At 38.8% G+C, this 16,340-nt stretch overlaps 1 protein-coding gene across 3 annotated transcripts in view; it reads right to left on the bottom strand.

The window, feature by feature from the left end:
* Window positions 1-16,122, bottom strand: part of LOC138111653 (signal recognition particle subunit SRP54) — a 35,356-nt gene extending 19,234 nt beyond the window's left edge. Inside the window, exons 1-16 of one of the 3 annotated variants that reach the window (XM_069017805.1) lie at window positions 15,928-16,113; window positions 12,303-12,411; window positions 10,768-10,859; window positions 10,114-10,198; window positions 9,104-9,208; window positions 7,402-7,468; window positions 7,257-7,314; window positions 6,776-6,926; window positions 5,760-5,908; window positions 4,278-4,378; window positions 4,088-4,174; window positions 3,598-3,671; window positions 3,238-3,346; window positions 2,300-2,470; window positions 1,725-1,820; window positions 615-1,073 (exon numbers count right to left, since the gene is read on the bottom strand). In XM_069017805.1, coding sequence (XP_068873906.1) covers window positions 982-1,073; window positions 1,725-1,820; window positions 2,300-2,470; window positions 3,238-3,346; window positions 3,598-3,671; window positions 4,088-4,174; window positions 4,278-4,378; window positions 5,760-5,908; window positions 6,776-6,926; window positions 7,257-7,314; window positions 7,402-7,468; window positions 9,104-9,208; window positions 10,114-10,198; window positions 10,768-10,859; window positions 12,303-12,380 — 1,515 coding nt within the window. In that variant the 5' untranslated portion in view covers window positions 12,381-12,411; window positions 15,928-16,113 and the 3' untranslated portion in view covers window positions 615-981. Of the gene's footprint in view, window positions 1-614; window positions 1,074-1,724; window positions 1,821-2,299; window positions 2,471-3,237; window positions 3,347-3,597; window positions 3,672-4,087; window positions 4,175-4,277; window positions 4,379-5,759; window positions 5,909-6,775; window positions 6,927-7,256; window positions 7,315-7,401; window positions 7,469-9,103; window positions 9,209-10,113; window positions 10,199-10,767; window positions 10,860-12,302; window positions 12,412-15,483; window positions 15,558-15,927 lie in introns of those variants that run through there. The other 2 variants (XM_069017806.1, XM_069017807.1) reach the window with 2 other exon arrangements.
* Between the last annotated feature and the right edge of the window lie 218 nt (window positions 16,123-16,340).

The raw sequence follows: 16,340 nt of genomic DNA, 5'->3' as shown, positions 1-16,340 counted from the left end.
CTAAGATAAGGGTAAAAGATCTTACCATATTTGCCAAGATCTATGTTGGATTTCAAGGTTCATCTTGGTCTACACCTAGTTTCTGAAGCCTGCCTGTAGATTCTACCAACAGAGTAAACTGAAATACTAAACAAATGCTATAGGAAATGAAGATCAGACTGTAGCTGAGTTGGGGCAGTATGTTCTGTTAGATACAGCTGTTTTAAAGTTCAGTACCAGCAAAAAATTTCACCGAATATGCATTACAAATTATCTCCAGAACAAAAGAACTGCTTAATTGGCAGCCTGGTATGAAGATTATCTTCAGCTTATGAGACAGTTTGATAACTGCATACCTGTATTTTTTCAGTCACTTGATTCTTTGTGTATAGGGGAAGAATGATAAAACTCTTTACAGCAAAGTCTTGTACAAACCTGAGCACAACACATCCACTTTCTAAAAATGCTCCACAGCTGAGCACCAACAGCACATTTTCAGGTACTGACATATTCTTATAGTATCTATGCCAAACATAAGTTACAACAGTCTTTAGAAACAAATCAAACTAAGGAAATAATCTCATTACATACTGATAAAAGACAGTTAAAAGGAACTGAAGAAACAGACCATTCCCTTGTTTATAACCACTTAAATTTTATTTTACAGTATATTTGTGACATTTTATGTTACTATAACCAAAGATCAGGGTTGTTTACAAATATAATGGCTGCCATTTGATGTAAACGATTAAAAAGTGTCTCTAAATATTAAAATTTTACATCATGATTTTATTAAACTGAATTACTCTTTGTGCCATCAGTTATTACTGGAGAGGAACTAATTTAAGCAAAAATAGTTTTCAGAAATTAGATGTAGAAACTGAGAAGCCTGGATAAGATTTCAAAAGACCACTCTCTCATCACTGTAAAAAGGAAGAAAGCAAATTCATTTACTCAAGTTGCAATGAAGAGTCAACCAAGTCCATTTGTATTAAGGCTTCTTTACATATTATTGAATCCCATCATGCCTTTCATATTCCCAGCAGCGCCTTGTTGAAATTGTCTCATCATTGACTGCAAACCAGCCATGCCACCTGGAGAAAAGAAGTGAGAATGTGAATGTGTTAATTAACTCTGAAGCACAGCTCTCTTACTTGAGGCACCATTACTGTACACACACTATTCCAGTAATATACAAAGGCAGAAGCCCAAGACTGTCAAACTAGGTTTAAACAGCTATTGAAAATAAAGAACTGAGTGAGTAATTACAGAAAGGTCTGCAAAACACCAGGCTTTAAGTAGGTTTTAAGATGACTTGTGTATTAAAAACTAGACAAAAGAAAAAACCTTGATGGAATGACTATTATCAATTAGTAAGGTTCAGGTATGGGGGTCTTTATTTAAAGCTGCTCTTATCAAATTTAATTACTTGAGGCAATCTTAGAAGAGAAGGGAAGTCTAGGAAGATTTGTTTTACCACAGACATCCTTCAAGTCATCACTATTCCCAGACACCATTCCAATTGCTCATTTTGAGAGCTGAATCCAAATGAAAATACTAGATTAAGCACTGCTAAGTGCAAAGCATCTGGACTAAATTTTCTGATTCTTGTTAGAAAACCCTAGAAATACTTAACACTGATATATAATGCATATAGTCTCCCATCCCCCTCCTCACTTCTATATTTCAAATGTTCCACCATAATTGGCAGTCCTCTCTTCAAGCTATAAAAATTCAGTACATACCCATATGATGAAGAACTCTTGGATCCATCATCTTTGCCATCTGCTGGTTCAGTTTGGCCAACTGAGATGGGTTTACATTCTTGGACATATCACCACCTAAATAAAAAGAAAAGAGCAATCATAAGAAAGCGGATTAACGTGGAGCTAGAAATAAAATAAATCCAAATGTTACCTCCTAATTCTAGACTCAAATCAATGAGTCCATTATTAGAAGTTACTACATCAGCCACTTAAAAGTCCATTTAGGATCAGCAGTCCCTGCACTCCACATAACAGAATGAAGTGTTAGTACTGTAGCAGTAATCAAGTCTGCATTGATAGAAATGCATTGATAGCTTTCCTTGCTAAGTTACACATCGGTGTCATGAAGAACAGTGCAGCTCTTACCAATCACATGAAAGAACTTTCAAACATCATGAGAATGAGTGAGCTACAACTCACTTTCTCCTCTCCCTAATCAGTATGTTCTCATGTCCTCTGTGTTCACACATGAAGTGACCTCCCCAATGAGTTAATAAATTTTAGGGTGGGGTGTTCAGTGTTGATTTGCAGTTTTTTGTTTGGGGTTTTTTTACCTTTGAAAAGCCCTTTGATGCCTCCCATCTTTTTCACCATCTGTGCAAACTTAGTGTATTGGGTCAAAAGCTCCTGAACATCTCTGGTAGAAACACCTGAGCCTCTTGCTACTCTTTGGATTCTTCCTGGCTGCTTACTGAAAACTTTGGCACCATCTGTACTGTCAAGTTCTGCAATTACAGTGGGGAAAAGAAAAATCCGTTGAGTTACTGACATTAAAAGCTGTTACAATTGGAAGCAAACCTGTTATCATTGTTGAGAATCTAATTTTGAGCCAGAGAATAAAAACTTAGTTTTAGAAGTGACACTGTAAAATTTTACATAAATCATTGAGACGTAATATTCTAGGAAGTAATACTAAAAAGCTCTTATATTCATATGTTAATCACCATGGTAGAAAAAAAACTGTGTGAATAAATTATGCTCTCGGCATACTTGGTCTTAAGCCATATTAATGGGTTTAGCACAAGGCTCAGAGCATACTACTGCAGGAGTAGTTATGGGTGGATTAGAAACAACACTTTGAATTCCAGAGACCAGGCTATGTCACCAAGTAAATTTGAGGGTGGGTAGGAAAAAAGACAGCAATGCCAGACTAAAGATTAACATAGCTTTTTAATTTGCAAGTATAGCATTAATAATTTATGAACAGTTACAATACAAAAAAAAAATATTCATTTTAAATAGAATGGAAATTATTCAAAATCCCACCTACTCTACTCAAGACAGAGCAGCAACAGGCAAAGTATCTCTAAATATTTAGATTTATTAAGAAATTTGGAGACACAGGTACTCCTTGCTATTTCCAAGAATGTTAAATGCTTGTCATTTTCTGTGGTTGTACATGCTACAGTATGTCTTTTTGTTTCCAGGAAGATCTCTCTAAATAAGCTTGTTCAACAATTAATTAAAAAATAGTCGGTGAAATTTGTTTTACCTTGATCATTCATACTGTCCATTATAGTCATGAGTTTCTTTAGCCTTGCCATTGATTCCTGTTCATTGCCTTTACTCATGAAGTCAGTTCCAAAACCAGGGATCATGCCCTTGTTTTAAGAATGGAAAACAAAAGCTGTGTCAGAATAGGCAAAGCTATCACTTTAATTAAGCAGAAAGATATATAGACAGCAACTGTTAGTTCAGTAGTTAGATACTGCAGTAGGCGAATCATTTCACCTTTTTGAAAAACATAGAGCACAGATTATAACAAATTTTAATTAAGAGTTTTAAGTTTATAGAAATTTGTCAAATATCAATGAAAATCTGATAAAATAAAATTATTTTAGGGATAACTAACCAAGATCTGACTGAATGGTCCCATTTTCATGATGTTTTGGAATTGTTCATACATATCTCTTAATGTAAATTGACCTGAAGCACAACAACAAAAAAAAGTTAGCAGAAGTCACACTAACATTTTGGTCTTACTCTCCTTTTTTAATTATTCTTCATGTTTGTAAGGTAAATACTATACTACATAGATAAGTGGATAAATAAACCTCTTCACTAATAATATGGCCAAACAGTTTCAGATAGCACACGCTGAACCATTACGCTAGTTACTCTGCAGTTATAGTCTGACAGACTTCTCATTTGAAAAACACAACTCAATTTACTTGGCTGCCACATTTACTGGAGAAAGAACAGCCATTCTTCACTGTGCACATGAACGAGTTGTTTCTGTTTACACACAACACAAATTAACTCAGTGGTCTCCGGTCGCAGAGAACCTGCCACAGTCAGGTCACTGTAATGCATCTGCTATTCAGGCCTTGGGAGTAACTTACCATGTTTTAGCTTTTCTATGAGTGCTTCATTATCATCCAACTTCAACTCATTCACTTTATCTATCAATCCTTCAATATCACCCATACCTGGAAAAAGAAAACAGCTCTGAAATTAGCATTAAGATTACACTTTGACTTTCCATTATCCAATTAAAAGTGTCTTTTAAGTACAGTTGTACATAGGACATACCAAGCAGCTTGCTGATGAAAGGCTGTGTTTTAAAGGGCTCAAAGTCATCTATGTGCTCGCCAGTTCCAATAAAAATAATAGGACTCTTTGTGGCAGCAACTCTGCAATAAAATATATTTTATGAAATGGCCTCTCAAATACCACCTATCTTTTGTACCATCTCTTAACATAATCAGCTAGGCAGCATCAACACTATGCATTCTGTCTAAAATATCTGCCTTACTCCTCAAACTATTAATGAAAAAACATCCAGCACTGGGATGTTTAGCTCAAAGTAGTTAAAAAGATTTTTCTCTAATTAGTACTTTATGAAATACAAACTCTGTTTGGAAAAAATCATCAACAAAAATAGAAGTGGCTTATTTTCATTGCTGAGTTTAAGAAACTTGAGAGGAAAGAAAGAAAACCAAATCATCTCCAAATTATCCTAATACTGGGATATTACTGATCCATACTGTAAATACTAATGATAATACTGTCAGATGACAGGTATTGATTCCAATTTCTTCAAGGTACCTCATACAAAAGACAATCTCATTTTCAACACAGGAAAAAGCTCAAGCATAAGAAAACTCAGAACCTTTCTACCACATGTGCACTAGCTTTTAGATAAAACTCAGCTTTCAGTCCACAGACAGTACAGAGCAAACACAACAGACTTAAGGCACACAAGCACATGACAACTAGAGCATGAGCAAAATGAAAATATGGAAGGCATTAGTCTTCCAACATTATGCTATAAAAAAAGCAAAATACATACGGCAGTTTAGGAACTCTAGCAGTTCAGATCAAAGACAGGCAGTGATTTAGTAAGTCAGTGTCAGCTAATTTTGACTGTTTTGACAAATCATCTCAGCTCCATACAAACTGTATCATTGAAAGGCAGCTGGAACAATCATAGAAGGCTGAAGATAAAATGTAACATTTTCTAGTCCACACTCTGCCAAGATACAGCACATGGGAAGTCCAACAAGAATGGAATCACATAAGTATGACCACAGATGACTTTTCACCAAGTTTCTGGACACTGTCAATCCAGAAGTTTGATTTGCATCACAGTTTTAAGGTCACTAGATATGAAAAGGTACACTTTTCCCCCTTTTTGAAACAACTCTCGGGATGCAAAACTTTTCATGTCAGTCATATCTACTGAGCCCAGATTTATCTTTTTGGAAAAATGCCTGATACACACAATATGCAATGAATATTGCTTGATGCTGATTTCAGAAGATAAAAGTCTGACCTGTGACAATACATACTACTGCACTGAAAATACATCATATCATCTGATTCTGACATTAAATATCAACAGGTGATCCTACCCACCAGAAGAAGGGTAAGAATCTAAGAATGACTGTGACTGACTTAGATTCTGTGCAGTGTGACAGTGACACTTTCACAGAACAGGTTTCTGCGAGACAAACATTTCATGGCTGACTGTGCATGGCCAGACGCTGGACACTATTATACCACAGTACTTACGCACTAAGAGCTCCACCTCCTTTGGCATGTCCATCAAGCTTAGTAACAATCACAGAAGCTACATCTACTTTGTCTTTGAAAGCTTTAGCTTGAGCTTCACAAGCTTGGCCAATGGAAGCATCCATCACATAAACAATGTTATCTGGTTGCTAGGAGAAATGAGATACACAAAATAATTCCTGCTTTCCAAAACAATGTTCATGCATTATTATTATGTATGTTCAGTAGCAGAACTTACTGCAATAACAGTATACAAGAGCTGTATGCTGGAGTTTAAAACAGGATCACTGTTTTATGAACAATATTATCTAAGGACCATTTAAAAAATTCTGATGCTGTATGACTACATGATTTATCTACAAAACGAAACATTACAATTTAATAGGTTTGTGCTTATTAGTTATGTTTCAAGTGATTTTAGACAGTATCTTGAGCCACTAATTAGTATCTACAAGCAATTAATAGCTAACATCTTCCATTTGGTTTTACATTCAGATATTTAAGACATCCATTCCTCTAAAAATAAGTTAGCCATTAGCAGGAATTGTGTGGGAAGTGTCATATTGTCATGCAAGACCACAGAATCAAACAAATAGCCAGACTTTTTAAAGCCATAGAAACACCAGCTTCATTTACATATCAAAACTGTTGAAAGTTACCCAGTCATCTTCTGTTTCAGTGCAATTATTTGTGACAATCACAGAAAGTTTAGTATTCATAGTTCAAGGAAACCAGATCAGACTAGTTTTTTTATCTAGTTTTTCAATGCAAAGATCCGGAAAAGTTAAAGCAGGAATGGCAGTCTGGTTATATGCAAGCATCCTTGAACAGAAGAATTAAAACTGACACAAAACTAACAAGCAGTGCTCATTCAGGCCTTGCTTATTCATACGTGTTTGTAATTTCTAATATAATCTAGGAGTTAAAGCAAAACGCACACAGAACATTAGAATAAAGATCAATCAATTGTCATCAAATGACTATGCCAAGTTACTGTATTTCTCAAAACTACTTACTATGGCATTAGCAACTTGTAACATCTCTTCAAACAAAGAGTCTTCTTGTTTGTGACGTCCACTTGTATCAACAATGATTATTTCAAAGTTTTCATTCTTAAATTTCTCAACACCTTCTGAGGCAATTATTACAGGATCCATTTCTGTATAACTGGTCAAAAAGAGAAAGAGACTCAGAATTCTGTCACTTGACTATAAACTTGTTAACTATAAATCTATCTAGATTTCAAGAGGGAATTCCTCTTATGCCAAGCAAAAATTGGTTAAAAATATGCTTTCCTAAGCCATTTACCCTTACTGTTCAGTGAACCAAAGCACAAAGACTGAAGTCTGTCTCACCTGCTGGAAGTTGCAATAAGTTCTATTACACCTTCCCTCAAATTAAGTGATGCTAGATGGGGTTTAGTGCAAAATGTTCAATAAGGAACAATACATAATTGGAGTTGAATTGTTCTCCAAAGTAATTCTGAAAGATGCTTACCTCCCATAAAAGGGAATTCTTGCTTTTGTGGCATTCTGCTTTAACTGGTCAAAAGCACCTGTAAAGACAGGTATAGTCAAGGGACTATTTAAGAAAATCTGCAAATATTATAGATTGAGAACTACATCATTAAAGTCTGTGTTACCTGCTCTGTATGTGTCTGCACATATTAAACAAGTCTTCCAGCCTTTCCTCTGATAGAAGTACGCTAACTGTGAAATGAAATCCAAAACAAGTAGTTACACCGAAGTCCCACTGACATGACACTTCCAACATCTTGTAAGTCACACACAGAGGACACAAAGTCAAGCCAGCCTTTCTATAACTGAGGCCACAGAGTAAAACTGTTCACTGTTAGCATGGCCATTATTTATAAAAGCATGTTATAAATAATTACTAATGGCAAGATGAAAACACCTGCTTGACTCTGCTTCTGATTTCAATTTCTTGAAATGACAATTTCTAGGAATGACTACAAATAACTTAAGTTCCCATTTTACTAACTCCTGAATTCTTCTTACTGCAGATAAGTTAATACTGCAGATTGGACTACGATGTAGAAACTACCCAAAGCAATACTTCAATATCAAGTACCATAATGGCTACAACTTGTACAGCTCTATGTTTCTGTACTTCCAGAGGAACAAAGATATTTCCCTTTAAAGGACGTGTTTAAAAGCAGTGGACAGAATCCTTAACCTTATAACACTCAGCTTCACTGGTGCTATGTATGTTCACAAAACACTTGACTGACCAAAGACAAATGTTCAAAATAAAGTTCACCTACAGAAGCATTACAGTCTTCTGAAATCAGAGCAGGCTATACTGAGTTTATCACTATATGTAAATCTCAAAAGGAGATAACAAAAAACAACAAAGATGCATCTTTTTCCACAGGATAATTTCCTCACAACTTGGAATGTATCCAGCTCTGTCTTGGGGTGAATGATGAGCTAGTCAGGAGCTTATGGTTTAAGAGAAAAGGGCAGATTAGTGAGGGTGATGTTGTGGGTGTTTGTTACAGGCCACCTGATGAGAAGGAGCAAGTGGATGAGGCCTTCTACAGGCAGCTTGAAGCAGCCTCAAAGTCACAGGCCCTGGTTCTTGTGGGGCACTTCAAGCACCCTGACATCTGCTGGAGAAGCAATGCAGTGAAGCACAAACCATCCAGGAGGTTCCTGGAAAGCACAGATGACAACTTTCTGTCACAGGTAGCAGATGATCCCACAAGGAATGGTGTGCTGTTTGACCTTACACTAACAAACGGGGAAGGCCTTGTTGGAGAGGTGAAGATATGTTGCTTCAGAGCATTTCTTTTTTAGCCTTAAAAAAATACAAATGCAAATTTTCTCAATGACTCAGGGGCTGGAAGAGGTTTCATATCACCCATTTATACTTAACTGAGGTATCTAATAAAAAGGCCAAATTCCTCTGGTTTTCCTAAATAAGTAATAGAATAAGCATCCAGTCTTAGTACTAGTCTTAAACCTAGAAAGTGAATTACAATGTTGTGGTTTAACTCCACTAAGTACAAGGACAAATAGAAAGACTCTTATCCATATAGGGTATTGTTTCATCAAGAGTTTAGTTTAAAAAGTTTTGAAGGGAGTCCTACAAGCCATAAATTGCCCCAAAAGAATATTACTTTGAACATTCATCTCATCTCAGAAACCCCTCTGCAAATGTATCTCTACATGGCAGTGAGTTACAGCTTTCCTACTAACAAAACCAGCACAGATCACAAGCCAATCCTACCTAAGGACTCCAATGACCGCCAGCTTCCCCAAGGCAAAAAAAACCCCAACAAACAAACCAAAAACTATGCAAAGAGATTCACTGTATGTTACCTTTGAACAAGTTGTTGTTTTACCACTTCCTTGCAAACCAACAAACATTATAATATTCTGTTTTCCTTTGGTAGGTGTCCATGCCTTGACTCCAGGATCTACAAGCTAAAGAATGAAGAGTAATATAGGTAGCAAATTTCCAAAGCACAGAACAGCTGGTGTCACAGTCATGCTAGGGGCCTGGTTTCATATTCAAAGGAGCAAATCAATTTTTGCACATTGTCATCTTAATCTGCCTTAGGTTCTTGTTGATTTACAGTGAACAGCAACAGCCCGTGCAAGATATCTATACTGCATAATGTTCTGCATGATAATTCTGCAACAATAACAGCATTAATTTCTTTCTAACACCAAGCACAGTCAGGGTGGCCTGTATATATGGCAAAAGGATAACAACCAACACAGAAAGCTGACCTCTGCCCCTCCTCAGGATGGGATTCTTCTAGTAAGAATCCTACAGCACAGAAGGCTTTTTAGGGTTGCTGCCTCACTTGTGAAATGAGTAGAAAGTACATACATTCCTGAGAGCCACCATATGTCTGGGCACAGACTACAGAAGAACAAATGACTACACTGTTCACTGGACAGAGGTCAGAATATGGATACCCAAGTCCTGATTTTACCAAGAAGGCAGATTTATGAGAAATGTTGCTTTGAGCTGTTTGGTTATTACTTAACACGTTCCCAAAGGCTTATAAGTAGTCTGAATGTTAGGGTAGCAAAGTTGTGTTCTGGGATAACCAAAGACAGTCTAGAAGCTAGCAGTACTTTTGTCTTTACCTTTCAATTGAAGAAAAAGAACAGTTGAACTTAAAGCTTAAACTGAAGTTAGTTTGAGAAATGCCCAGGATGTAGTTTCAATTAGAATACTACTGTTTGCAATAGTAAGAAGCCTAACTGCATAACTGCAGGTACCACATAACCACCTAAAATCTTGGCTTGCTACTGCACTAATTCCAAGCTCAGATTGTACAAGGAACGTGATGCAATGCAGAATTTTTAAGTCCTACCTTAACAAGCTCTTTAAAGACTGCATGCTGGATCATTTTTCTTTTGTTAAGGCCAGATGCCATTTCTTCAAGATCAATTGCAGACCTGAGTTTAAGAAAACCATGAAACAACTAGCATAATTGAATGCATCACTTGAACCTAGTAATAAACAAATTTTTTGCAACTGCAACAGCACCCTGATTTGTTCTGAGTTTTCAGATAGGATGTACTTAAGAAGTGACATGCACTGGAGACATTCTTATGTGGAGGACAAAAACAGGTTTCTAAAATGCATCTTTCAGACTTGCATTTACTTAGATTACACATCTGAAAATAGGCAACGTAACAGTACTAGTCACATACACATATCTATTTATAGCCAGCACAGAACATGTGAAGATGATGTGTCTAGGAAGTAACGAAGAACTTGTTTATCAGACAACTCAACTGATGACAGCAATAGATATTTGAAACAAGTCTGTAACAGCAATAAATGACTAAATTTGACTGAAGATTCTTTTGACAGAACTGGCTAAACATTTAGTTCAAAGTAAACTCGGTGTGTCTAAAAAAACCCCAACATATAAAGCTACAAATTAGTTGTTCTTTTGTAAACTCAAATTACAACTTTTACAAATATCAAAAGTTAAATACATTTTCACTATTTCACTTACTTGACATTTTCTCTGAGTTGCTTCACAAGTTTGATATTAACATCAGCTTCCAGTAATGCTGTACATACTTCTTTTAACATAGCATTTAAAACCTTTGGAGTATGAAAGAAAAATTAGAAAAATTGTTTTACAATACACAGAGGTTAACTAGGCCACTATTAGGTCAAAATAAGAATGTCAAAGTCTATTTATGATACAGCCATGGCTTTCACAAATTAAATGCATGTAGTCCTACCATTAAATCAACTGTCACAAAAAAAGTCTGTGCATTTGTTCCTATGTGAATACAATTTAAATCTGAAAGGGTAATACTGAAAGAGAAGGGTTCTCAATTTTAACTATTGCACACTGTATAACACTAACACAAAACACTTCCTACTGCATCATAGCCAGCAGCTCATATGGCAGCAAGACTTCCTAAACTTCCCTCTGGGTACTCCTTAGAGAGTACACCCAAAAAAAAAAATCTCAGATCACAACCCCATTTCTGTAAATAACAATATTCCTTAGCTGCAAGATGGACACCCTGCTAGCTGCATTTTCAGAAACTGGACTGCTGCTCTGATTGTATGCCTTTTAGGTAAGCAGGTGCCTCAGCTAGAAACCCTGTTTATTCTGAGTTTTCAAAGTCTTGAACAGAAAGATTTTTCTGAAAGTAACACCTGCATAAATAGTCTCATTTTCACATCTTGAGCTCTTGCAGGATAAAACCTTCCACAGCTAAAAAAAATTAATTGGGCTGTATTTGCTTCAGTTAAAGATTTTTTGTCTCCCAGAAGAACATATATTAGAAGTTTTTCTCTATGCATAAGTTCTAACCCTATAGCTCTCAATGAGCCTACTTTTTAGTTACTTTAAGCCACCCATCTTTCCACCTGAAAAGAGTTTCTAGCAATCTGTGTACTCAGAGACACTTTGAAACCATCACATTAGTTAGTTTTCCATCTTGTATTGCACTCCTATGACAGAACACACCTAGTTATAATTTCAAACTCTTAATTAGAAAAAATACAGACCATACCAAGCCAAACAAACTTCCAGAACCACACACTGGCTTGGATATAAAGGCAGCAAATGCAAAACATCCCTCACATTTCAGACAGCAAAGCTTACATTGAAACATATTTGTTCTTCCACATTTCAGTTTCTAGCAGCCTAGTACACATCTCCATAGTCTGCCTGTGCACACAGATAAATCAGAGCAGGCACCTACCTTTCATCCAAACTTAGGTACACATTGCCTCCCTCCAGCATTACCTCCACAGAACACTAATCTCCCTAAGTACAGCCACCAGGCTCAAGGACCCTTTGACCATGGGACCCACTATGCCTGAGGTGATGACCCATGTATAAATCTAGTTTTAAGTTCAGGCAGTACTCTTAGGGGGTTAAAACCTCTAGTAGAAATTTTACTCGAGGGGAAAAAAAAAGGTCTAGGGAGAACATCAGCCTACTTCAAGCTTCTCATCAGCCTTTGAGAACTTTTTCTCAGAACTTTTCAAGTGTTAGTGCCACCACATTTGTACACTACATACCTCTTCATTGATAATTGTAGCATTGCTCAGTGAGCGCAGTGCTGAAGTTATTTTTCTTCCAAGATCTGCCAGAACCATTTTGGCGGCTTCAAGTACAACTCAGAAGGATCTGGAAAAGAATTTAAAAATCAAATTTTAAACTATTTGAAGCTATCTCATCACAAAATTATTCAAGTAACTTTTGGGTAAGAATCCTGCTTTGCATTCTAGAAAGTGCACAAGTTTTACTTTTTAAAGTTATTTTTAGGAAATATTGGCCTGAAGTTAATTTTAGGCAATTCTGATGGCCTACTTAAAAAGAGAGATACCACACTTCAATTAGGAAGGATTTCACTGTGTAGAAGAAATGTGCATTGAATTCACCATGAAAAAAAAACCAGTCCAGACAGACTTCCAGAAAGAATGCTAAATGATTTTTAACCTCTTATCAGCAATATACTACATGACAGAATAAAATCAAGCAGAATAGCCTAGAAACTCTGCATCCTGCAAAAACAGTATGACCAGAAGCAAAATATTTTGCTAGCAAAATTCAACATTATTTATCAGTTGCATTTTATCCAGCTTCCACTAAATCAAACTGAATTTCCCATTTCAGTAACCCTACAAACATACTTGCATTTTGATAAGCAAAATTAATATAGTAGTTTTTAACAGCTGTATTGGAAAAACAGACTATTTTTGTTCCCTAGAAACACAAATCTCATATATAAGCCTAAAGCATACCATAACTTACAGTTAGGAAACCATAAAAAGTTAATTTCTGAAAGGTACACATTCTAGTTAACATGCTAAACCACTCCACCCCCTATATAAGGTGGCAAGATATTCAGGAGAACGCATGGTAGAATCAGCAATCTAAAATTCTGAATAAGGGCAAACCAAAACTTGTCTGAAGAGCAAAAATTTGCAACACCACAGTACTGCTGGAATGAAGAACTTCAAATACTTCTTATCTTCCACTTACAGTGTTGCTTTCTTGTACTCAACTGAAACTACTCCCTTGCTGACAGCCAAAATTGGAATCTCATATTTGAACTCCTCCTTTCAGAACTGAAAGCCAAGTTCCCAATAATGGGAGCCTCTGTAATCAAAGCAGATGAGCATTTCAAAGATTTTTGGGACTTGCCCCTGCCTCAAATGAGAAGAAAACAGAGAAGAATGGCCAGTCCATTTATTGAAATGCAGAATGCACCATTAGCTATATTCTGATTTTATTTAAGAGAGAGGGCTCCAACACAGCTAAAAAAGCAGGTCACTATATATACTCATTGAGATTTACCAGCTGCACAAACCCCAAAAAGCATTTAAAACATGGTTATAAATAATAAAAGATATATTCCATAAGAGCTGAAACAATGCACCCATGTAAGACAACCTCCAGATTGCTTTGTCTAATTGAGTCACTATTGTTACCAACTTGGCAGGTTAAACCAATAACAAAGCCCCCAAAACAACTGCCAGTCTAACCCATCTTCCCCTGATACTGAGGCCACAACGTAGAACAAAGTCTCCAGGGGTTTCAGAAGACATAGGATAAGTAAACCCAGTGTAAGTGCAGGAGTTGGGTAAGGCAAATGACACAAATAAATATATTTACACATTTTAAATTTAATGTACATTGAATGTACAAGCAATGATATCCCTTACCATGCCATCTCAATATTAATTAAAAGATTAGTCTATGCTTCCTAAGGAACTCTGCCAGTAGAGTATTTGCAAACCAGTACACTAACAGAAATGGATGTCCATCTTCTTACACTGCTGGAAGGGGATCTCTACATGATATGTGACGTGGTAAAAGTTCAAGGTTTCCTTACAAGGCATACAAGTCACATTATTGCAGGATAATTCTAAAAAAGCATTATCATCAATAGCTCTACCAAAGGGTCTCAGCAAAACATATGTTCAAAATGTTTTCCAGGTCATTTTGGATAATCACAATGTGTAAGAAAAAACCAACCCCCAAACCTTTAAAAATAGCTTTGCAACTCACTCAGTAAGCTTAAGCTGCTAAAATGGCAACCAATGACAAACTTAACTATAATGCTTGGATATATCAGCTAAGAAATTTGATAGGATGACCAACATACAGAAGTCACGCAAATACTCGATATTTAAAATTAGTTTCCAGAGTTCTACAGATTTCCAAATACAGAAGGTTATTATTTCCTAATAAATGAATGTTTCCTTTGCAGAATTCCAAAAGCTTCTTCTGACAGCCCTACAATAAGAATAATTCAAATCCATTGCTAAGGAGATGAGTTTAAGCATTTTCATATAAACTGCTCTCAGTAGCACATTAAGAAATCGTAAGCCATCAGAATTTCTAAGGGCTGCCAAGTACAGAAATTAACAGAACTTGTGACACAGTCCAACCAAGTCGAGAGCCACACTCCAGACAAAAACACACATAAGATGTTTTAGCAGGGAGGCAGCTTGGGCTGGCAGATAGCCAGAAGAGCATTAGCAGTAACTGCACTGCAGAATGTGTATGTACTGAGCAGCCCTAGTTCTGGAGACTTTAGCTTGAATGCAGCACCCCACAAACACACTGAGCAGGGCTAAACCCAGCAGGGCCCCCCAGGACTCAACCAGGCTGCCTGGAGCAGGCCTCGTGCTGAGCAAGGCCACGAGCTTTGTGCTGTCCGAGTCCCCTCTATGAGCAGCAGCCTGGGCACCTCCACACTGAGCTCCCAGGTCTTCGTGCTGCTGCAGTCCCAAGACCTCTGTGCTTCAGCTGTAAATAGGCATTTCAGGAATAAAGGGGCAGCAGAAATAGCGGGTATCTTACTATGCCATAGCAAACCAGCAATGAAGCAACTCTGAAGATAGACCACCCATCCCTGCCCACCCATCCAGCATAAACCTCCAACCAAATCTGTCTAGCTAAACTAGCAATACTCCAATGTACAAGATTTTGAAAAAAATATAGGCTTAACAGGTAACAGCAGTTTAAACAGCTGCTCTAAAAGATAACAGCTTTTTTAAAAAACAACAAGCAAAATAAACACTTAAAAACTGTACAATAAAGTTATACTGCATGTAGACATATATGGATTAAGACCAACTGCAAGTCCAACACTGTAACAGAGAAGAGGCTGTTTCACAGGTGGGAATGCCTTGAGCTACTGCAGCTACGCTCAACCTCAACTTAAGAGCTTCCACCTCCTAAAATTACCCAGCTGACGATGGGAAGCACCCCCCAGGGCAGCTGCAAGGAACGGCTGTCTCGCTTATGGCCCAATGCCCTCATTTTCACGGGAAAAGAGATGAAGACAAAAGATGGGATACATGGCCGGTCGCTGCCTTTCCCCCAGGCACCCAGGGCTGGCCACCGACAGCGGCCGGACACCGGCTGGGCCAGTCCCGTCCCGATGCTGTGGACAGCGGGGGCTGGGTCCGGGAGGCCCAGAACTGCTCCCGCGAAGCTCCGCCGGACTGAGGACCCTGCCCGGCCCGGGCTGCCGCAGGACAGACCGCCGCCCAACCCTGGGGTCGGTAAGCCGCGGTGCCTCCTCCTTCCCCGCCGGGACTGGGCCGGGGGCCCCTCCGCGTCACGAGAAGCTGCCGCGGGTCGCGGTCCCGCTTACGGAGCGGCTGCGGCGGCAGTGCAGGCACTCACCGAGAGAGCGGCGGGGGGCCCGCGGGCGGAGCCGTGCCCAGCCCAGCCCAGCCCGCCGGGGCGAGGCCGCCCAGCGAGACGCCGCTGGAAGCGCGAGGAGTCGCGGCCGCCGCCGACCAGGGAAACGTCAGCACTGGCCGTCGCCCCACCGGCCCCCCTTGGCTTCCGCTTCCGGGACGCGCGCGGGCCCGCTGCGCCGTTAAGGTGGCTCGTGAGAACGTCCTACCCGCACCCGGCGCGGCAGAGGGGGGAATAGGGCCTCGCCGCCTTAAGGCCGGGCGAGAGGCGCGGCCGTGGGCGGGGTCAGCGAGGGCGGAGCTCCGCCCCCGCGGCCACGCCGCCACGGTGGGGCGGGGCGGGGCCGGGCGCGGCGCCGAGCGGCAGCGCGGGCACGCGCCGAGGGAGGGCGCTCA

This window comes from Aphelocoma coerulescens, chromosome 5 (genome assembly GCF_041296385.1).
Source record: "Aphelocoma coerulescens isolate FSJ_1873_10779 chromosome 5, UR_Acoe_1.0, whole genome shotgun sequence".
NCBI classification, from domain to species: domain Eukaryota; kingdom Metazoa; phylum Chordata; class Aves; order Passeriformes; family Corvidae; genus Aphelocoma; species Aphelocoma coerulescens.
This window is presented reverse-complemented; position numbering and strand designations above follow the sequence as displayed.